Here is a 24,145-nt window from a genome sequence, read left to right as displayed (position 1 = left end):
TGGTGAGTCTTTAATACACACGCACACGCAGAACCCACCCCACATACTTGGTAGGAGATTTGCCTTGGAAGGGGTTGTCAACACAGTACACTTTATGTTTTCCCTGGCCACCCTCAAATTTTTGCCCCAGGTTTTCCCTGTGTTCATGAGACTTTCTTGGCTCATGTTCTGCTTGAAAGCCTTTTCTCATCATCCACGTACAGCCTTGTAAGATTGTGTAATTGGCAGTTATTTATTTAAGGCTTAGAAACCATTCCAATAACCATCTGAAGAAGTCAGTGACCTACTGTCATACTAGGACTCCCAAAGCTGAGATGATAGAACTACCAGGAAAGGGGTGGGTGGGCCAGCTTGAATTCTTGTACAAATAACAACAAGCAGATGAGTATTATTTTTGTTTGCCAAGAATGGATTTTCTATTCTTGTATGCTTTTTTCTTCCAACACATCGAGGGCACTAGTCTCATTGTGTGACTGCCACAAAGAATGCTAAATTCAGGCATTTACAAAAGATGGACCTTTTGTCTCCTTAGCAATGTATTATTAGCTGTGTCCAGTGGTTAAAAACATACAATACTTGGTTCCTCTGACAGATGACCTGTATCAGGAGAACAAATTTGGTATGACCTTGTTACTGCTTTTTGATCTCTCAGTGGCTTTTGATACAACTGACCATAGTGTATTCTTCAACCAGTTTTGTCAGAGAATGGGCACTGAATTGCTATGGCTGTTCTACTGCCTTCAGGGTTAGTTTCAGGCAGTGGCACTGGATTTTTTTTCTTCTTTTTACCTCTTGACAATTATGCTACACAGTTCTGTAGGTACAGCTTTGTCCCCAGTGCTTTTTAATATCTAAATGAAATGATTTGTCTTCATTAGGAAATCTAAGATAGGGTGTCATGAGCATGAAAGGAGAGTGAGGAAGGGATTGTCTTCTACTAGCAGTTTCCCATCCCTGCCTTTGTCTTCCTGTTCCCACTCCAGACAGGGCAGGAGAAAATGGAAATGCCACCACTCTAGACTTAAGGGCTGGTGTGAAAAGAGTTCTTAACACAAGACCAATTCTGCTGTCTCCTCCACCTCACCCCACGGCGTTAAAGCACCTTGGTGCATCCAGAAAAAGGCAGGAGAGGTTTAGAGGGCTATTGTCTCTCTATCACTCCAGAAAGAGTAGCCTAGGATCCTTCTCAGCTAGTTAAGGGCACAACTGTGATGGGTCAGAAGCCCAACCCAGAAGGTTCAGCCTCTCAAAAGGAAAGTTTTCTGAAAGTGATAGCCCAAACTTATCCCCTTTCTATAAGTGATTTTTATTTTTTTCCATCATTTGCTAGTCACTTTTTATTTTAAAGATTTCAAATTTCAAAAGATGCTCAGTTCACAATAACCCTTGGTGCTTCAGGGATGCGGTGGCTTAGTGGTTAAGATGTCAGTTCTGACGACTAAGATCAGAAGGTTGGCAGTTTGAGGCCCAAGTGCTGCATGATGGGGTCAGCTCCCTCCAACCTTCTGCCAACCTAGCAGTTTGAAAGCAGGTAAATGCAAGTAGATAGGTACCACTTTGGTGTGAAGGTAACAGCGTTTGGTGCAGTCGTGCTAGCCACATGACCACCAGGTTTGTCTTTGAACAACATTGGTTCTTCAGCTTAGTAATGGAGATGAACACTGCCCCCCTCTCCCCGCAATTGGTTATGAATAGACATTCATGTCAAGGGACTACCTTTATTTTTACCTTTTCCTTCAGGGTTCAGTCCTAGCCACTTAAACCCATCAACACAATAAGACCATTAAGACCTTTCATCTTAAGGTATGGGCCCATCAACCACTGCCTGAGTTCTTCCCCATGGGTGTTTCTATTGCATTTCCCCCCAAATATTGTATCTGTACACACTTGTTTTAAGATCTTTTGAAATCAATGTTGAAGACTATTACAGTTGTCATGGGAAGTTTTAGAACAGGCGTGGAAGTCATGAAACTCAACAAATGATTTTTGATTTCAGCTCTTGCAGCCCTAACCAGCATAGCCGATGATGAGAATGCTGGGAGTTGCAGTCCAAAAAACTGCATGATTTCCACCCATGCTTTAGAGCAGCAGTGAGGATAGTTTTGCCCATGGGCAAGTGAAAATCTTCCATTGCATACAATCCAATTAAATTAGCAACCTCCAATAGAGGCCTGTCTCCTTCCAATTAAGCCTCAGGAACAGTGGATTACACCAGAATGGAGCAGTGGATTATCCCAGAAATGCAATAGGTGGTTAGTTGAATGAGGAGATACTCTGGATTTACAAGAGCCTTTGATTATTTAACTTGTAACACGCTATGATATGTCACACAGTACATCCATTAGTTGGTCTTGAACATAGTTGATTGTTGATATGTGCCTCCAAGTCACTTCTAATTTGAGGTGATACTGTGAATCTTTTATAGTGTTTTCTTGGGAAGATTTGTCAGAGTGGGTTTACAATTGGGGTGGGAGGTTGTGACAACCTTGGTTTGAGATAGGAGTTTCCCCCAACTCGACTTGGAGAATGCTAGAAATTGGATCTGGGACCTCATGTATATTTCTCTCTGAATTTTACCCCTTATTTTATTTGGTCTGCTTTATGATATAGAACACTGTCAATTGATCATTACATATTCTTATTCTCTTAAAGGCCAGGGCATACCTGTTAGGGAGTGTTCCAGCATTCACCATGTCTATCCAACTGGGTGCCAGTTCAATTTTGTTATCCTAAAAGTCAGCTTGGGTAATTTTCACACCTGTATGCATACTTTTTCTCCTATAGCTGAGAAATGTTTGCCTATATTACCTATACCAACTTTAAAATGTTTCATCTCATTTTAAAAGTACTTTGCTCCCCTTTCTCTGGAGACCTTACTATCAGATCTTGGTACAACATAAAGCACTTCATTTTAAGACAGTGTTTCTACCAGAATTCTATTAGAAACTCACGTTTGCTTTATTCAGCAAATGTTTGCTTCATTCAGTAGATTTCTTTCTGCTCTCAGTCTGCAGAATGCTGAACTCTATTTTTCTTGTGCTTATTTCTTCAAAGAGCTTTATTTATGGCAAATCCTGCTTTAGTATAGATGGTCAAGGTAGATAATTGTCAGCTGTTCACCAAATTTTAAATGTCTGGGCCTTAATCCAACTGCTAGTACCAATAGAGTTGCCCCACTGAATCATTGGAACTTATATAAATATTGACTTACCAATTTCCCATTCACTGGAACTGCTTAGGTTGGAACTAACAATCGCATTTAGGCCATTATGTTAATTTTGATGCAACAGTGATCTTAGAACATCTCATGTTGGAGAGAATCTGATGTTGCATGCAACATGTTCTGTGCTGTTCAACTCTTGAGAAAGCACTGAATGTACCTCATAAGTCTGGCAGACTTAAATCAGTTTAATATTTATTGGTTTGTTTGTTTTTTAATCTAGTTGGGTTGGCTTCTGAGCATAAGGTAGTATACAAGTTTACTCTGTTCATGTTGCTGATCATGTTGCTGGTTGTATGTTGTTGCTTTCTTATATAATGCTCTCTTTGGATGCTCCTTATTTACTGAGATTTATAGTCTCCTCATTTGTCTCATAGGCATGTGTTTCTTTTTCTACACAATGATGCCACTGAAGCTGAAAATGGATGTGTTTATTTTTGAACATTTATTGTACACTTTTGGTTCACCTTTCTCTCTCCCAAAGTAGTCAGGTTTTTCTTCATTTGGTACTCTCCCCATTGTTTGCCCCACTTAGTTTCCTCCATTTGATGAGGTAATAGGAAAAAAATATAAAATATTACAGGAAACATGGATAATTGGCAGCTAACTTTACTTATTCATAATGTTTAAAAGGTAAAACTAGTCCCTTGTCATTAATGTCTAGTTGTAACTGACTGTAAACCGAACAGCCAAAGTTGTCTGAGGACTACTCCAGTCAGTGATCATGTGGCCAGCATGACTGCGCCGAACACTGTTACCTTCCCACTGAAGTTGTATGTATTTATCTACTCGCGTTTGCATACTTTCGAACTGCTAGGTTGGCAGAAACTGGGACTAGTGATGGGAGCTCATCCCATCATGCAGCAGTCTTGTGATAATGACACAAAACCCGTTGGATCATTGAAGGCTCTTATGAGGGGGGAGGGGGAATTAAAGCATTTGGGACATAGTCTAGGTTTAAAGTGAGTTGTGACAAAAAATATCGATGACTAAAAATATGACTTCAGAAGACAATAATGAACCAACTACTTTTAAATATTAAAGAGAAACGAAGGGATTAAATATTTGGAGTCACAATCACAAAGAATAACAGTTTATTGTTTCACAGTAATCATGAACAAGTCTGGAAAGAAATTAAAAGAGACTTAGAAAAATGGGGAAAGTTAAATTTATCCCTTTTGTGTAGAATTGCAGTAGTAAAAGCAATTTTTTTGCAAGGCTTTTATTACTTTTTTATTTTAATTATATGATGACCATGCAATTTAAAAACTATCCCTATTATAAGAAATGAAATACCTTTTGTGCAATTGTAGAAAGAGATTTCTTCTTCGTGGTCTCTGCGAATCATACAAATGGGTTGTACTGCGCCTGCACAGTGCTGCTTGGAAAACTTCTAGAATCACTGGGCAAAGTTAACTTTACAACTTTTTGGCAGTAGCTCCGCCCATCTCTTATAAGCCCCTTGCATTCCCACTCTTTCCCCGGTTCCTTTTTTCCGCCATGTTAGCTGCTTTAGGAACTTTGCTTCTGCTTCTCTTGCTTGTTTCACTGGACTTACACTTCGGACCATTCTTAATCGGAACCCACCCCCCACCCCCACCCCCCGTATATCATTGACCATTTGGCGCGTTTTTCTGACCTCTCTTTGGATTTGATTCGGCTCACAATGTCCCCGGCACCGTTTAAAAAGTGCGACGTCTGCAGGGGTAAGATTCCCGGACAAACCCCCATCCATCTTGTCTTCTTTGCCTTGGTGAAGCCCACAACACCAAGGCTTGTGCTCTGTGTAAGTTGTTGACTCCTCAGGCCAGGAAGAACCGCAACTCCCATCTGTTGGCCGCTCTCTACCAGAAGGCTTTTCAGCCCCAGCCTCTCCGCTCCAGCACCCACTGTCTTGGAGTCGGTACCAGGCGCTGCTGGTTCTGCGGCCCAGAGCTCCACCACTGAGCCTAGTGCCACTGTAGTGGCCCCTGGGAAGGGCGATGGGACTGAGGAAGCACGCAAGGCGAGTTCTAGGTCTAAGTCCTCCAAAAAGGACAAGACCAAACCTAAGGACTCGAGCTCCACAAAGGACTCGTCCCATACTAAGGATAAGAGCTCCCTAGTGGAACCAAGCTTGAAATCTTCCTCTAAAAAGAGACATCAGCCCTTGGATGCAGGAGACGGTTCTCCTTAGGGCTCCTCGAAGAAGAAGAAGAAGAAGAAGAAGAAGAAGGCGCTGAATTCGGGAGACTCCTTCACTCAGGGCTCATCCCATAAGAAGGTTCATTCCAAGACGCCTGATAGCTCCTCTCACAAGAAGTCGTGTACCAAGACCCCAGACTCTCGGTCTTCTTCTAGACATCTGGAGACTCCTTTGGTACCCATACAGGCCGAGTCGGTACCATTTGAGCAGAACTCTCCTCAGGCTTCCTCGATGTCAGCATCGGTCCCGGCCTCTTCCCTGCCTGCTACATTAGCCTTTCATCAGCCTTCTGACGACGATGACATCCCCACCTCTCGGTCACCTCATTGCCGTTTGCCGACGCCGGTTCCTCGGGTTCAAGTTTGCGATGCTGAGGTCCATCACCATGAGGACTCGGACTACTTCTACGAGAGTGTGATGGACAGGTACTTCCTTGCTGTCAGTCGTGACATGGTCCACAGTTGGCTATTACCGAGAACCACTGTGCCTCCAATGCCTAGGCCCACTTTGTCATCAGTGGCAAAGTCTACCTCCTCCACGGTGCCACCAATGAAATCCACTGTGTCACCAACACACGCAACCACTCCAATGCACAAAACCACTCCTCCACCAATGGTACTGGCGCCAGTGCTGGCTTCCAGGCCTCCCCCGGTTGTAGCGACTGCTACCCAGACTCGCCATTCCTCTACACAGGCTGTCCTCGACACCGATTCCAAGTCAGATGTCGATGGTTCTCCTCGGGCATCTCAGATTGATCTTTGCTCCTCAGATGAGGTGGCCTCTCAAATCTCCCCAGCAACTCTTCTAACCAGGTGCTTCGTCTCCTACGGACGATGTACATACATTTTCGGAGCATGTCATCAATATGGCAAACACACTTGATCTGCAGATTTCTCATAACGAAAATGAGGCCGCGGACCCAGGACGGATCCACGGCAAGATTCCAGCATCTCCCTCTTCTGCTGTCGCTGGAGAAAATAGCTAAACGCTCCTGGGATGCTCCTGCCTCGCTGTCTGCTACCTCCAGGAAGACTGAGGCCCTTTACAGGATCTTGCCTTCCCAGTGTTGTTGGTTGTCGGCGCACCCGAAACAGAACTCTGCAATCGTCAAAGGTTCTCAGCAATCCTTCACTCCAAAAATGTCAACATCGCCTGCAGATTGTGAGGCCAGAAGGTTCTCAGCAATCCTTCACTCCAAAAATGTCAACTTCGCCTGCAGATTGTGAGGCCAAGAAAGTGGACGGCCTGCTCAAGAAGGCCTATTCTGCTTCGATGCTGGGGCTCAAGGTTGCCAACTATAATGCTTGCATGGGAGCCTACATCCAGTGCCTCATGGAGAAGATCTCTCCCATTATCCCTGATGTCCGTGATGACTGCCAGCGGGTCCTAACCGAAATTAGGGACGAGGCTCACTCCATTGGGGGCTGGCTTATCACCTCTGCTCCCCACTCCACTGATTGCTCGGCGAAGTCCATAGCAGCTGCCATTGCTCTTAGGAGACGTGCCTGGCTCTGCTCGTCGGACTTGAACCTGGGTGCGAAGTCCACCATTGAGGACATGGCGTTTGACGATGCAGGCCTATTTAATAAGAGGACCGATGAGCGGCTCAATTTCAAATACCGGATGAAAGCAGTGGCCAGAAAGCACGGTATGTCTGCCCTCTCTCCAACTCCCTTTAAAAAGCACCAACGACAGTGGCAGGGTAAAGGTCAGCGGTCTTTCCAGCAGGACCATCCTTACCAACAACAGGAGCACCAGAGACAGTGCTACCCTTCCCCGTCCTTCTCTTCTTCTGGCCGATGCCAGGCACCTGCTCGGTACCGTAAAAACTGCCGTCAAGATACCGACCAGGGAAAGAAGATATCTTGAAGGGTTCCCGTGTGCTCCATCATTCTGCCCTCCTCCTTCCGTGACATCCATAGGCCCTTCTATAACACCTGGGCCTCTGTGACTTCCGGCTCGTGTGTCTTGGACATTGTGTAGGGGATATACCCTCAAGTTCGAAGAGCTCCCCCCAACTGGAGCTGTTTTTTTCCACCACCCCCTCAGACACCCTTCTTGACGAAGTACGCACTCTTTTGTCTAAGGTTGCAATCTCGCCCATCAACCCTTCTGAAGCCCCTAGATGTTTCTTCTCTAGATACTTCATGATTCCCAAGGCCGATGGGGCATTAGACCAATCCTAGATCTGAGGTCCCTCAACGCCTTTTTGATTTATCATCGGTTCCGTACGGTAACCCTTGCCTCTATTTTGCTCTTGCTGCATCAGGGCCAGTGGTTCACAACGATCAACTTGAAAGATGCTTACTTTCATGTGGGGATTAGAGAAAGTCACCAGAGGTTCTTGGCCTTCACCATCGGTCCCGATATGTACCATCTCACCCCATCCAGACGGATCAAGTTCATAGGCACCATCTTCGACTCTGAAGACTGCGTTGCCTATCTCCCTCAGGACCGTTTCCTTGCTCTCTGCTCCTCTGTCAGGACTTGCCTTGCACACAGGCAAGTGTGGGCCAGGGATGTCCAGGTAGCCCTGGGACACATGGCTTCCACGACGTTCGTGAATCCGTGGGCGAGGCTTTGGTTTCAGCCTTTCCAGTCATGGTTCCTGTCGGCCTTCAACTCAGTGACGGACTCGCCATCCAAGTGGCTCACCGTTCTGAGGCCAGTCACCCGCTCCCTCCAATGGTGGCTCGACTCCCAGAGCGTCTGCATCAGCATACCTTTTTCGCCTCCTCAGCTGCAGGTCACCCTAACCATGGACGCTTCCATGGAGGGATGGGGTGCCCACATGTCTGGACTCCTTATCAAGGACAAGTGGTCCTTAGACGAACAGTCTGTCCACATCAACGCCCTCGAGATGTTGGTGGTGGAAAGGCCTTGAGAGCGTTTGAGATGAGCCTCCAACAAGGTAGTGCTGCTGTTGACAGACAATACCACTGTCATGTACTACCTCTACAAACAAGGCGGCACCAGATCTCGGACCCTACTGGACATCACACTCCGGATCTGGGAATGGTGCATCCCGAGAGGGGTTCTCCTCCAAGCAATCTACTTGACGGGAGATGAGAACAACTTGGCCGACCAGTTCAGCAGGTCTTCCACTGTTTGTCATGAGTAGAGGCTCCATCCTGAGACGGTCTGCGACCTCTTCAGTCGGTGGGGAACTCTCCGAATCGACCTCTTCGCGACTGCTCTCAACAGCCACTGTCCCTGGTTCTGCTCCCAAGCACGCAACGAGGACTCCCTCGGAGACATGGTCATCTTCGCTTGGTCAGGAGAGATGCTGTACGCCTTCCCTCCATTCCCACTGATCACCAGAATGGTGTCCAAGATGACAGCGGACCGCTGGAATGCTATCCTGATCACTCCCTGGTGGCCGAGACAGCCGTGATTTCTGTCCCTACTCCACCTCTCCAGGAGGGAATTTCTCCGTCTCAAGTTCCGTCCTGAACTCCTCACCCTTCAGAGTGGCCGGGTTCGGCACCCGGACATCGAAAATTTGCTGATGGTGGCTTCCATTTGCCTCATTTCCATTAATTGTTACCTTTCTGCCATCTGTTTCCACTTCCAGTTTGATGCCAAACCTTCTTTTTTCAGGGACCTTCTTGTGAAGAGTTTCCTGAAAGGTTATAACAACCTTCACCCACTGGTCTCGGTACCTACACCAGCTTGGAGCTTGGACCTTGTGCTGTCTGCTCTACAATCCAAGCCCTTTGAACCCATGGCTACAATGGACTTGAGACTCTTGACTTGGAGGACTGTCTTCCTTGTGGCCATCACCTCTGCCCGCCGTGCGGGTGAATTCTGTGCCTTGCGGAGGGCCCAGCCTTTCCTTAGGTTTCATAAGGATAAGGTTGTCCTCCGCACCGACATTACCTTTCTGCCTACCGACCCTGGCCTCGAACCCGACCATGGATGCCAAATGCAGTTTGCACACCTTGGACGTTTGGAGGGCTTTGGCCTTCTATTTGGACAGAACTGTGGGTTCAAGCCGTTCCGAGAGACTTTTCTAATGCTACTCGGAACCTAAAAAGAGACTGCCTGTGACTGCTCAGAGGCTTTTGAAATGGGTGGCTGGTACCATCCACCTTTGCTATGAACTGTTGGGCAGACCTCTCCTGGCCAGGGTTCGGTCCCATGCAACAAGGGCGGTAGCGACATCCTCTGCCTTTCTGACTGGGGTCCCCTTGGAGGATGTCTGTAAAGCTGCGGTTTGGTCCCAGCCCTTGACTTTCATCAAACATTACAGGCTGGACACCAGGGCCAAATAGGACGCAGCTTTTGGGAGGGCAGTTTTGGTTTCGGGTTTACATTGATTGCACTGCGTTTCCATTTGTTTACAAGTTGTTGAATGAATGTCTTTTGCCAGAATTGGCTTGGTTTACAGCATTCATATGGTTTACATAGGTCTTGCATGACCTAATGTGTTGTTTATGTGCCTTATCACTTGAACAGGTTAAAGTACTATTTGTTGAAGTACTGAAAACAACTGACACAGTTTTTGGGTTCAAATAATTTATTGTGATTAATAAACACAGTTTTATTTGAACCTTACTTCGGTTTCATGACACTCCCTCCGCCGCTGACCTAAGCTTGTCAGTCTCAACCCATTTGTATGATTCGCAGAGACCATGAAGAAGAAGGACAGGTTGCATACCTGTAATGGTATTTCTTCGAGTGGTCATCTGCGAATACATACAAATCCCGCCCATCCTCCCCTCAGTGTCCTGCTCTTCATTGGCTCATTCTCATGTCACTCACACGGTGTAAATTTTGGAACTGGGGAAAGAGCAGGAACGCAAGGGTCTTATAAGGGATGGGCAGAGCTACCACCAAAAAGTTGCAAAGTTAACTGTGCCCAGTGATTCTAGAAGTTTTCCGAGCAGCACTGCGCAGGCGCAGTACAACCCATTTGTACGTATTCGCAGATGACCACTCAAAGAAATACCGTTACAGGTATGCAACCTGTCCTCTAGATTTGTATGGCAGGGAAAGATATCCCGAATGAAATTTAAAACATTGTATGATGCTGAGGAAAGGGGCAGTTTGGGTCTCTCTGCTATCAAATTGTACTATGAGACCTGTTGTTTTGTATCATTGAAGGAGCAGATATTGATTAGAGATGGGAGATTCTTGGAACATGAAGACCATAGTTTACGATTTGGTTGGCATGACTATTTTTGGTATGATAAAGTCAAGGTACGTGCTGATGTTAAAAATCATTGTATTAGAAATGGTCTCCTACAAGTTTTGTGTAAGTGTAAACAGAGAGTTTTTCATATGATAATATTGGTCACCTTACCACAGGAAACCTTTTTTTAAAGAACGTTTACCACGTAAGAATTGGATATTGTTTATGATGGTCTTTTTACTTTGAACTTGACAGCTGAAAGTTTAAATCAGGAGAGATGATTCTTAAGGAAGGCAAATATCTTAACTGGTTTGCTTATACATTACTTAAGGACAGATTTAATCAAGATAAGAGAATGTTACCGTAGAGGTTGGAGAAAATTAGTTTTATTTAGTGTAAAGGTGATGATCATGCAGTTAAAAACGATATAAATAGCTTTTTAAATTAGAGACAGAAGGAAGTGGTCTGAAAATATAAAATTGACTTTGTATAGTGGTTTAAAAGAAAACCTTTATAAAATGAGGTATGGGTGGTTTCAGAATGTTTCAAAACAATGTTGGGGAAGTCAAAATAAGGATGGCTCTTTTTCATATATGGTAGACTTGTAAGAAGGAGAAAAGTTACTGGTCTAAGAAAAATTAAAGAGGGATTTTGTAATGTGACCAGAAATATTTTTGTTGGGTGTTATGGACAAAGAATCAGAGAGTAAATATGAATTAGTTCTTCAATATATGACAAGAATAGCAAGACTATTGTTTGCTCAGATTTGGAAATGGATTGAAACACCAACAATGGTAGAATTGATTGTTAAGGTTGCAGGTAGCCCAAGTGGCCAAATTGGACTCTCTAGGTTATCAGTAGCATTTCCAAATCGTGTCCACAAACAGAAAATAGCCAGTAAAGCTGTTTTTAACAAGAGAGTCATGTCTTCCTTGTAACTGGCTCCTATACATAGTCTTTAGACCAGCTGAAGTTTGCAAGCATTTTTCAAAAGCAACCCTAATTAGAGCACATTATAGTAATCCAAATTAGTTGTAACTAAAATATGTGTTATCGTGGCTGGATCAGATAGTTCCAGGAATGGGCACAGTTGTATTTCACAAATACTCTCCTTGCTACCACTGAATCCAGGAGCAGGACTTAATTCAAAGGTTCACCCAAACTGCAAACCTGACTGTTCAGGTGCAGTCTAATCCAGCACAAGAGGAATGACCTTTGATGCGCCTTACTAGTAACCAGGGAACTTCTGTCTTATCTGAATTGAGATTCAATCCGTTCTCCTTCATCCAGCCCATTGCTGATATCAGACATTGGTTAGAAGTAGAACAATTTCCTTAGCTTTAGATGAAAAGTATAGGTTTGGGAGTTATTGCTGTCCTGTATCTACTTGAGGAAAGGTTTTGCTGTCTGCAAAATCAGTGCTTGTTCATTAGGTGATAATTTTTGCTTGCTTGAATAACAACTGTTTTCTTGTACAGATTTGTTTTTACTTGCTTTAACACAGCTTTCCCCAATCAGGTGCTCTGTAAATGTTTTGGACTGTAAATTGCTACATTCCTGGTCAATGGCCATGCTGCTTAGGCCTGATGGGAGCTGAAGTCCAAAACATCTGGAAGGCACCAGATTGGGATAAAGGCTTAAGGTATAATAGTGCTAATAAAGCATCTCTTTTGAAGATGAGAAGCACAAGAGAAGTGCTAATTATTACTAATACCACTCCATGAGACACAGCTGGGATTTCCTGCCCTCTGGGATAGGAAAGCAGCTATTTGGATGCTTTCTTATTTTTAATTCTAGGAACACTAAAAAGCCATATGTGATCTTGTTCAGTAGCTTACGTTTTGCCATTGTGTAAGTTGGGGGTGCTTCTATATTTTGTAACCTATCTGGCTTAACAGCTGCTTCAAGCTTGGTCCTGGTAGCCACAGCCATTTTTCTGGCTGCTGATTACTCTCCATCATTCTTTCGCTGTTCAAGTCTTCTTGGAGCACAAGTGTGGTAAACCCACTGGAATTTCCCCCTAGGTCCCTAATGTCCATCTCTCCTAATTGGGTCTGAAGAAAGTCTGGAAGCTATTGTGAGCTCCTCCTCCAGCATGCTCTAGTCCTTACACAAGATGTTTACAGGCCCTGTCAGATCCCTACATGAGGGAATCTAATCTGCCTGCTGTTCCCCTTCTAAGAACAGCACATCAAAGAAATGGCAGCCTGTTTGATGTGTCTGGTTGCCTCAGAGAATGCCCATAATGGATTAGTAGCAGCTGGAGGAGGGGCCTGCTGGCTTCCAACCACTGCATACAATCTCATCTCTTGGGGATCTTTGTGTGTGTCATCTTTTGTTGGCGGCTTGATCAGGGTGACACAGTCTTGGATAATAATGCCTGGCATATCCAGATTTAGACTAGTGGATCTTTTGTTTTCTCTTATAGCTTACCTGTCAGGTTGCAAAATTCCTATAGCATGCCCAGACATATCTGTGAAATTTAAGGATGTGCCCATTGTGTCATAATTGTTCTTCTGTGATTAGAGAGGCCCAGTACATTGTAAGGTAAGGATATAAGAGCAAAATCACAGGAAAGCAACACAGCAGCTTACAAAGTAAGGCCTTTAGGCATTCTTCATTTGCAGAATGGAAATGCAATCCATCCACAGGAGAGTGCTGGAGACTTGTTCTCTAGGATTGTTGTTCTGAGAGCAAGAAGTTACATAGAGAGCTAGGCTGCTGATTCTTGTTAGACATCCCATGGTTAAAGAGTGGGATGCTCTGCAGCAATATACAGCTTAAAGGATTCTATTAGGGACACACATTGTTTAAAACATTATAACAAAAAAGAAACATCTCTGCATTTCTGACTTGCATTCCCTCTTTAGAATGATGTTTATTATTATACTGAAATTCAGGGATGAGATTGAGCAAGGCTATGACTTTCTATCTACATGCACAGGTATCACTAACAAGTTGCTTTTTCAAGATTCTGCTTGATATTTACTGTATTAACATATTTACAACTTGACTGAATTGTGTTAATTTCTGAAGACTGTAGTTGTGGCATGTAACATTTCCTCATAGGGACCAATTTTATGTTAAGTATAATTCAAAGCTTCATGTTATTGTTCTGTTGCTTCTGTTCAAGCAAACATTTTCTAATCAATTAGCTCTTAGCACAATTAGGAAAATGTCTTCTTCACTTGGAAGAAGTAGATTGTACATGACCTTACTTGCTACCTATATCACCAAACTGTAGGCAGGAGAATCATATTGAAAAGGAAAGGTCATCCATTTTTGCTACCAATAAATCTCACTGAGAAAGAATTTAGCAATATTTTCCTCTAGCAATTGTGCTAAAAGGCTATAAGTGCAACTTTCAAACTGTCTTGCAGTTCTCAAGAAAATATGCTTTTCTGGGTATGTTAATGTGTATAGAGGAACCTTATCTTGCTCCTTTGCAATGCCAGGTTGGTTAAAAATAAGACCCATATCATCTATGATCTTCTTCTAGATGAGAATGCTAACATGGCTTGCTTTACGGAGACCTGGCTGGGAGAGGATAGCGCTATAACTTGGGTGCAGGCCCCCCCAGCCAGGTACTCTATTAGTGAGCAGGTAAGAAGAAGTGGGTGAGGGGGCAGAGTGGCTCTGGTTCACAAGAATAATCTTACCTTGACCAGGATACCTGTCCAGAAAAAAGTCCACTTCGAGTGTATGTACCTGAGCCTGAGGACTAGGGAGAGTTTGGGGACTCCCAGTTGTCCACCCAGTTATCTAACAGGCTCCTGTGAGCTGACACAGCTGGTCTCAGAGTTGCTGTTGGAGTCTCCCAGACTTTTACATCTGGGCAACTTCAACACTCCACTCGAGACCAGTCTATTAAATTTTACAGGTGTGGTTCAGGAGTTCATGAAGGCCATGACAAACATGGGTCTATCACAATTGGTTGTCAGGCCCACGCATTGTGCAAGTCATACCCTCGTTGAGGTCTTTAGTACGGAACAGGAATATCCGTGGGCGGAGATCATCAATCCCACTGCATTGTCATGGATGGATCATTTCCTGATTAAGGCTGAATTAAGAGCCACTGTCCTCCCCTTTGGGGATGAAGGACCCATTAAAATGGTCCACCCTCGAAAGCTAATGGAACCAATTGGATTCCAGAAAGCCTTAGCGGGTTTAATGGTTGGCACCGCTGGTGACTCTGTCGAAGCTTTAATATCTGGAACACCCATCTGACCAAGGCTATCGACAAGCTTCCTTTCCAACCCACTTCAAATTGTCAACCATGGTATACTGAAAAGTTGAGGAAGATGAAGTGGGTTGGACAACAACTAGAGTGCATCTGGCAGAAACCTTTGTTTGTTTGTTTGTTTGTTTGTTGTATGTACAGCACTGTGTAAATCTACAATGCTATATAAATAAAGTATAATAATAATAATAATAATAATAACAACAACAACAACAACTACTCGACTCTTATCTGACAGGACTCGTCATAGGAAATTTCTTTGTTCCTATAGAGAGACAATATGTGCAGCGCAGAAATCCTCCTCTTGCGGGCAGATTCCAGAGACATGGGGCGGGGTGTTATCAGTACGCTGATGACACCCAGATATATTTCTCCATGCCTTGTTCTTCAGCTCTGACTTCAGATGGTGTCTCTCCTCTCAGTGATTGTCTTAAAGCAGTAAAAACAGATTGAAACTGAATCGAAACAAAATGGAGGTACTTACAGTAGTGGCCTCAAACCCAGGTATAGGGATACAATCTCCAGTCCTGGACAGGGTCACACTCCCCTCAAAGGACTGTGTTCACAGTCTGGAAGTGCTCCTTGATCTGTTGTACCAGATGACTAATCAGGTAAATGCGACGGTCAGGAGTGCCTGTTATAAGCCTTGGCTGATACGCCAGCTGCGCCCTTTCCTAGAAGTTAGGGACCTTGCAACTGTGGCACATGCGCTGGTAACTTTCCATCAGGATTTCTGTAATGCACTCTGAATGGGGCTACCTCTGTACTTGGTTCAGAAACTCCAAATAGTACAGAACATGGCAGCCAGGCTGGTCTCAGGTACAACTAGAAGAGACAATATAACACCGATTTTGAGATCACTTCACTGGCTGCCTATCAGTTTCTGGGCCTTAAAGTCCTAAATGGCTTGGGTCCAACCTATCTTTGGGACTGCCTTCTTCCATATAATCCTCCCAGCACACTCAGGTCCTTTGGGAGGAATTTGCTGCAACCTGTTAAAACGAGGTTGTCTGCTACCGCCCAGAGGACTTTTTCGGCTATCTCTCCCAGATTATGGAACGGCCTGCCGGATGAGATCTGTCACATTACCACATTGAACAGATTTTAAAAAGCTGTTAAGACGGATCTCTTACAACAGGCCTTTCCTGAATAGATCCTCTGGCCACCAAAAAGATCTAACCTACTATACCCTGGCTTCTGCTGCAGTTATTGTTTGTTTTCTTGTTTTTATTTTATGCTATGTTTTAAATTGTAAATCATTTAATTGTATTTTAGGGGTGGGTGGGATTTTGGGATACAGGAGTGTATTTTTAATGTTGTAAGCCACCCCGGTTGTGTTCCACAGAGGGGTGGGATAGAAATAATAATAATAATAATAATAATAATAATTATTATTATTATTATTATTATTATTATTATTATTGAGCCTACTTGGGGCACATCATGCTTATGTATTCTAATCATTTATAGCATTTTCAAATTGCTTCCCAGATGCTGTATAATACTGTTACTTTATTGTGAATTGTTTTTCTGAGACACAAAACTGAAAAAGTAGTGACTTGCATTGTTGTTAACTGCCATCAAGTCAGCTTCAGCTTATGGTGAGCCCATGAATGTCACACACACACACCCCAGTCACCCTATTACCAACATCTGCTCAGGTCTTGCAGACTCAGGGTGGTGGCTTCCTTGATTAAATCAGTCAGCCTAAAATGCGTCCATCCCCTTTTCCTACTGCCTTCCATCTTACTAAGCATTATAGTCTTTTCTGGTGAGTTAGCTATTTTCATAATTTGTCCAAAGTATAATAGTCTTGGTTTCTAGGGAGAGTGCAAGTCTGAGTTGTTCTAATAGCCATTTATTTGCCTTTTTAACAGTTCATAGTATGTGAAGAACTCTACCAAATCTTAATGTTGATAGATGTAGGTTGAGCTTGGAATACCTACTTCAAGGGCTATTTGGTTGGGCTAGGCTTGGGAAATTGCACATAGCTATATATGTATATGTATACAGGAATATAGGTTTTAGATTAGGAGTTTTTTAATGGGCCTGAGGCCACACAGGATTCTCTTTTAATGAGGCATGCTTGCTTTTCCTTTCCCTTGCAGGGAATACGTGGAGCACCACTGTGAAGTCTTCCCTGTCTGTATTTATATGCGAGATGAGGTAAGTCAACAAACCCTGTTCTCTGCCATCCCCCTTCATCTGGCACTGAAAATAACAAGATATACCCTGCACAGCTTTCCAGCCTGGAAAATGTGTTTCTTCTCTGGGCTCACTGAAGAAGGGAAATGGAAGCTCTTTGGTCTCTTCAAAGCTAGATGTGTTTGTGTGGGGGAGAAAAAAAGACCTCTCTGTTGGAACATAATCATGGGTCGTTCAGCTCGAGCCTCTAAACCCATAAAACATTCTCAATGACCTGTTTGTCTGTTTAAGTTCTTTTAAAGCGCAACAGTCACAACAGTGGTTTCATTTTAATAAATATTTGCTTTTTCCTTGTTTTGATCTCTGCAGCATTTTTGTTTTTGTTTAATACTTTTATATGTCAATGTTTTAGAAACACACACACACACACACACACACACACACACACACAAATGCCAACTTCCCCTGTATTTCCTGCTGAGATTTGTACAGATCACTAATTTTGCCAGGGCTTAAGAACATGTGGACCTCCAGATGTGTTTGGGCTGCAGCTCCCATCAGCCCTATTCATCAGAGCAGTGACAAGGGATGATGGAAACTACAGACAACAACATCTGGAGGGCCACACATTCCACAGTTTAAGTCCTGGCTTAGGAAGAGATTATAAGAGAGCAAGCTCTGATTCTGCCATCTTGTAAATGAAATACTGGAGTAACTTTACAGGCTTGGCTGGTAAACATTGTGCTCCTTTTCTTTGTTTTCCACCAGGATAAGAAATGTAAGCAAATACAGTGGACCCTTGTTATATGCTGGGGTTTGGTTCCAAGATCCCCCATGTATAACAGAATCCGTGTATGCTCAAGTCCCATTAAATATAATGACATAGCAAAATGGTGTTTCTTATAAAAAATGGAAAAATCAAGGTTTGATATTTGAAATGTATACTTTATTTGAACATTTTCAAACCATGGGTGCTTGAATCCGTGTATAAAAAATCTGTGTATAAGGAGGGCCGACTATATTAAGCATATTTAAGTTACTAATATTGAATTATTGTTGTTATGTGGCTTCAAGTTGTTTCCAATTAATGACAACGCTAAGGCTAACCTGTCATGGGGTTTTCTTGGCAAGTTTCTTTAGAGGGGGTTTACCATTGCCATCCTCTGAGGCTAAGAAAGTGTGGCTTGCCCAAGGTCAAACAGGGGATTTACATGGCTAAGGTAGGATCCAAACCCTGGTCTCCAGAGTCGTAGTCCAACACCCAAATCGCTACACCATGCTGGTTCTCCAATTAGGCACATTTAAATTACTACTTGAATACATGAAAAACCTGACAGTGTGAAGCAATGATTTGTCTGGCCCTGTACTACAGTATTATTATTATTATTATTATTATTATTATTATTATGCTTTATTTATATAGCGCTGTAGATTTGCACAGCGCTGTACATACAAACAATAAATTAGATAAGAGTAAACCTGCCCATGGCATACAATCTAAGAAATAATAGCATAATACATAACAATACAGGAAAGGGTTCAGTAAAACAGGCAACAAATTAAAAATGTCAAATAGAAAATAATAGTCAGGCATTCCAGAACCTTAGGGTGTGGTCTTTCTTAGCCCTACTACCTGAGAATGCTACAACAAGAGATGCCAAGAACTGAATTTGGGTCCTTTAAAAAAAAAATAACGGCACATCCTCTGACCCTGAATTATGACAAGATATTTAAAAGGCACAGAAGTGCTTACACTTATAGTAGGGACAATAAGAGATAAGATCTTGTATTTATCTTTGGTACCCTTTAAAAGTTGAGTTTATAAACAAAATATCTGCATCCATCTGTATTGCAGGTCACTGGAAAAACTGCTTTGGAGAAAACAAGTCTGAAGTCACTTGGCCTGACAGGAGGCAGTGCTATTATCAGGTTGGGAAAACCAAACTTCTATGCTTATTAGTAAACTTTGCTTCCCTATTTTTCACTTAAGAAATAAATTTATCATTTGTTAGGGGTTGAGAGGTGCTTTTTAGAAAATGGCCAGAGATACTGCTAATTGTGTCTGCTTGTTTATCAACAATTGCTGCTTAGATATGCTTGCTGCCAATGCTGGCACCTTCAGTGCTGCTGGAAGGAATTTGAACATTATAACCCATTTGTTTTATTTAAAGGGGAGCACAGAGAAAACTCTCGCCAGAACCTTTAGGGGCACATTCCCACTATGATTTAAAGTGAATTGCTAAGATGACCATCGTTCCCATTTGAAACCGGTTCTGATCCTACTTTGATCGATTTCTGTCACGAGAAAACAAGGCAAACACTAAAAAAAACCTCACACGTTTTTTCCAAGACACTAGTTTCCTAGCAGTTCTTTTGAAAAGAATTGATTCCAAAGTGTGTTCAACAAGCGGGAATGACGGATTTGAATTGCATCATTCTGGAGGGGAGGGACTAATGGCAGAGGGGTGTTTGCCATCCTTCCTCAGTTTTTGGTAGATCCACCATTTCCCTTCCCCCCAGTGCTGCCTTTGTGCTTATGGGCGCATGATTTAAAAAAAAGAAAAGAAATAAAATTGATTAGATTCATTGATTTTGCAACTACATGCCATCAGTGAGGCAAGTAGTTGCAAAACCAATGAATTGACTCTTCTATCATTTTAAAAAAAAAATTGATAGAAGATTCGATTCATTGGTTTTGCAACCTGAATATACACGGAGGGGTGACATCTGCTGTTTGTAATGGCGTGCAATTACAAGGAGATAATGAAAAGATCAGCTTTCATAGTGGGAATGACAGACCTTTTGGAATTGATTTACCAACACGGAGTGAAGGCGAATCACAAACTGGTTTAAATACAAGAAGGAATGAGCCCTGAGTGTGCTGCTGTTGCTTTGAACAGAGCAGGTATTCATGTCTGTCTGGAGAATTGTTTTTACTGGCTGTTGATATATACAGAAGATACTGTACCTTTTTTGTATGCTCCTTTCTCCATTATTTTTGTATGTTCCTCCCTCCAATCCCAGTTTTATTGTTAATCATTTTATATGCTTTATTTTGCATTTCTGGTACAGTCTCTGACTAACATGGGAACAGAGGTGGACTTGGTTCTCCATTTTTAATACTAGACAAGTATGCCTGCCTCTTTTTCTGTATGACATCAGATGTGACCTTGGATTGCAGTCTTCACCTTTCTTGCCCAATTTTGAATGTCAAAGAGTTGGAGCCATTCAGTGAAAATGCTTGCTTTAGTTCATGTAAAAGGTGGCATTTATTTTTAGTCATTACTTTTGTGGAGCATGACGTGTTCAGCTTTTCAGAAGCTGTTGTTTGTTCTTCTCTTGAGGAAGTGACCTGGGGGATTTATTTAACCTGGGCTGCTTGTGAGTAAGGGGAAAAGTCAACATTTGGAGTGCCAATAACTACTCAACATCTTTCCTTTTTGTCTTTTTCTAGGGTAGTCACAAAGAAGACAGCCACATCCTCTGGCTATGCAGAAACAGGGAACACAGAACATCTTTCTAAAGAATTAGCAGGAAGTACATCCTCTAGGAAAGAGCCAGTAGGTGCACCTGTGCCACACACACTTGTCTTCTCAACAAGCTCAAGCTTCAGTGATGATCCTGCACTCACCAAGAAATGTACTGATAAGCAAGACTGGAATAAAGAACCCGAGGACAACTCAGTGGCATGTCAGCCTCCCTCAGAACACGTGCCTTCCTCATTTGTCCCATTTGTAGGTGGTGGACAGCGTCTGGGTGGTGGCAGCTCTCCTGTAGCAATGATATCTCCAGCATCAGATGTGCCATTGTCAAATCTACCAACATCCCTGTCCAGTCCTGGAGGGCCTTCCAAGCCAAAGAAGTCAAAGAACAGCCAAGAAAAACTAAAGGAAAAAGAGGTAGTGGTTTGGCTTAGTTACAGTGTTCTAGGGTAGAGGGATTTTCTCTTTGCTTCTTCTCCTTTGGGACTGATTTTGAAGAGGTGGAGAAGATTTGTTAGTATTTAGAGATTCCACTGTCATAATCCTAGGGTAAACTACTGGCCTGAAGCCTCTGACATTTATAGATGGGAGATAGCTTGGATAGAAATTGGTCTCTGAATTGCTTGACTCACTCACTGTTTTGATTGAATAGGAAGAAGATGGTGGAGAAAATGGGAACAAATATCACTTATCAAAGTGTATTTTAAAACATTTCTGAGTTTGTAGGGGTAGGTGATAATGACAGGTCTGGCAACACAGATTTTTGGACTTTCCATACAGATCGCAAGTTTTGAGCACAGCTACTGAACTGTACATTCATGACCAGGGGCAGAGCGTTAACTGTATACTTGTGCTAAAACAGAAATGGACGTTGGTTTTTTAAATCAAAACTTCCTTCAGTGTTGCCTGTGTTTTCAGAATGACTTCCATTGCTGAGACATTCTTTAATTTTCTTAACTTGTGGTAATTTGGCTGCTGTAATTTACCAGCATGGAACTATCTCAAAAACCAATGGAGAAGATGATGACAGTGAGGCCTTACTTGACACTATCCTCCAGAACAGGGGTAGGTAACCTGCGGCCCGCAGGCCGGATGCGGCCCGGCGAGGCCTTGGGACCGGCCCCAGCCCGGTCCTGCCGCCGATTGCCGCCGGGGCCTTTGGGGGGCAATTGTCTATAGAAGCCTCAGAAACATGCATTTATATTAACATTTTTAAAAAAAAATCAGCAAATTTTTTCATCTGTCCTCCATTTTTTTAAAAAAGTGTCTTCCATTTGAAAATTTTGTCCTACATTTGTCCTGGTTTATTTATATATTTAATTTTTTAAAAAAATTTATTTAATTATTTATTTTTTGGGTTCGGCCCCCCCAGTTGTCTGAGGGACAGCAACCCGGCCCCCGGCTCAAAAAGATTGCCTACCCCTGCTCCAGAAATTAGGATTGACTTTTTACTGTAGAATTCCTTACATTTTTGTTCTTATTGTGACTGAACTAGCTCAAAAAAGAAAAGTCACAACAATGATTAAGTAATAGTAGTTGCAGGAGAAATGTGTGAAAACTAGCAGAATTGTATTAATACTAAAATGGCAGCCCTGGCCCCAGCCCATGTCTAGACTTTTCTTTCTGACATGCTTGAGGATGAAATTAGGCGTTGGTGTCTTCTTCCAAATAATGTACGTTATGAGTCACAAACATTTTATGTTTGTCATTGATATTCATGAACATGTAGAATTGGGTGGTCTTTTGTTGTATTTAATATTACTTTTTGGAATTTAATATTTGTCCACTCCTTGCCACTACCTGCAGTTTTATAAACATGCCACCTGATTAGATGTAATACAATTCACTGTGGATCTGTTCTGTCTTGTTGATATTTGGGTATGGAAGAAAGACTTCATTTGATCCGGGGAGATAGGGATGATGAAGCATTGGCTGGCTTTCACTGAGTTTGCTTAGCTTCAGTGCTGGACTGAAGCCAACACTAACTCTTCTTAGGTTGTTGTGCCTGTCACTATGGAAACCTGTTCTACAACTTTGAGAGGGGTCCTTATGCTCCCTAGAACACTTAAAAGATCCCCCTGGAGCTCCGCTTCTCAGGGGGTGTACCAGAGTGCTGTCTTGAGAAGCTGCAGGTTCTCTCAGAGGCTTCCCTCTCTCATATTAAACAGCATGCGACTTTGACTGCTGCTTTCAGGCCCTTTGATCTTGGGTGCCTTTGCCGTTGATTGATTATGTTTCGCTGCATTCTCCATTCCTTCCATTCCCTCGCCTTATTCTCATCAGCAGCCTCAGAATGGGGCTGGCCACATGGCATCTGCTTTTTGTCCCTTTTCAGTCTAGAGAGGGAAAGAAGAGAAAGAAAAAACCAAAACAAAACAAATTATTTTTAAACATCAAAGGTCCATTTTAGCAAAAGAATCTTCCCATTAATGTTGTGCCTGTGTGTGGTTTTTTGGATTTGATGGAGGAGGCTGGATAAAATCTGTGCCGGCGTCCCTCTATTTCTGTGCTTGGGATGGTTTACAGACAAGCTACGCTTTGACTTTGATGTCAAAACATTAATTATTAGTAGGTAGCTTTACTCGAAATTCCCCCAGAGATCAGAGTATTCCACACTGGGAGAGAGTCGCTGATTTTACCCAGCACCTTGTTTTAAAGGCACAGCGTGCACTACTTTTTTTTTAGTGTGTACTACAAGGGTATAATGTGTAACTTTCAGTGTCATGACCAAAACACTGGGCTTATAGTTATCGGTGGCTTATAATTATTCTGTTTACTGAAGAATTTATTGGGCTAAGTTTGGCTATCAAAACTGAATGGGGTGAAAGGGGCTAGTCCTCTCACAGTTATTTCCTCTTGAGCGCCTTTTGTAATGGGTTACCATTACTTAAAAATGTGGTGGCACACACTACACATATGCATCATGGTTAGTTCTTGTCCTCACTCTGATATGATCATATCTTGAAGCACCTCTAGCAATTGTATGATGTTGATGGGCACTGAAACGCTGCCCAGAAACTCATCTCCAGTTATCCAAAGCCAAGAGCTGACCTGTTAAATGACATCATATGATATCTGCTGGAAAGGCTTGGTATGCAGGAGGTCTTATTCGTTTTGTCTCCATTTTTTTGGCAGTCATTCTGAGCAAAATTAGAAGTTGTCAGTGTCCTGGGCTTATTTAACAGTCTGTGGAAAGGAATGTGCTGCATTGTTTCTATTTTCAAGTCAATTATTTGTTTCTAGACATAGCCCTTCTGGGATTTGCTTCAGTTACGGAGCAGTCAGTGCTGTTAAGAGGGGAGCTGAATGTTGACAGCTCTGAATTTGGATGAATTTCATACCAAGCCAGTTGCACAAGTGTCTGGAAAAGACCTCAAGATCCTAGAACCTAATGACCTCAAATGGCTACACTGCTTCCTATTGTAATGTTGTCTTTGTCCCCTAGATTTTGCAGCCGTGAGTGGTATTGCAATCCTGCTTAATACTTATCAAATTAGTTGTGGATGTCATGCTTTTATATATTGCATAAAATAAATGAAATGTTCCAAAAAATCTTAATCTATAGTTGACTTCCTCCTGCCATTGGAGGATGACATTTGTCTGATGATTAACTCAGTAGTCTTGCATCTGAAATAAGGAAGTAGAATACAATCTTAGAATAAATAAAGATTTTCTGGCTGGATGTTAGCTAATAGATCTTGGATGTAGCTTCTCTCCTGGGTGTCAGGGGAACATCTGG

General features: G+C 42.7%; 1 protein-coding gene across 2 annotated transcripts in view; it reads left to right on the top strand.

Annotated features, from left to right (window-relative positions):
* LOC149322259 (tether containing UBX domain for GLUT4-like) overlaps positions 1-24,145 on the top strand; it is a 130,753-nt gene that overhangs the window by 33,076 nt on the left and 73,532 nt on the right. The window contains exons 1-4 of one of the 2 annotated variants that reach the window (XM_089538117.1): positions 10,516-10,607; positions 16,888-16,945; positions 18,780-18,853; positions 20,379-20,823. In XM_089538117.1, the coding sequence (XP_089394243.1) occupies positions 10,531-10,607; positions 16,888-16,945; positions 18,780-18,853; positions 20,379-20,823 (654 nt within the window). In that variant the 5' untranslated portion in view covers positions 10,516-10,530. Of the gene's footprint in view, positions 1-10,515; positions 10,608-16,887; positions 16,946-18,779; positions 18,854-20,378; positions 20,824-24,145 lie in introns of those variants that run through there. The other variant, XM_089538108.1, reaches the window with a different exon arrangement.

The sequence above is a fragment of the Sceloporus occidentalis genome, unplaced genomic scaffold, assembly GCF_023333645.1.
Source record: "Sceloporus occidentalis isolate IW3139 unplaced genomic scaffold, rSceOcc1.0.p SCAF_1, whole genome shotgun sequence".
In the NCBI taxonomy this organism is placed as follows: domain Eukaryota; kingdom Metazoa; phylum Chordata; class Lepidosauria; order Squamata; family Phrynosomatidae; genus Sceloporus; species Sceloporus occidentalis.
This window is presented reverse-complemented; position numbering and strand designations above follow the sequence as displayed.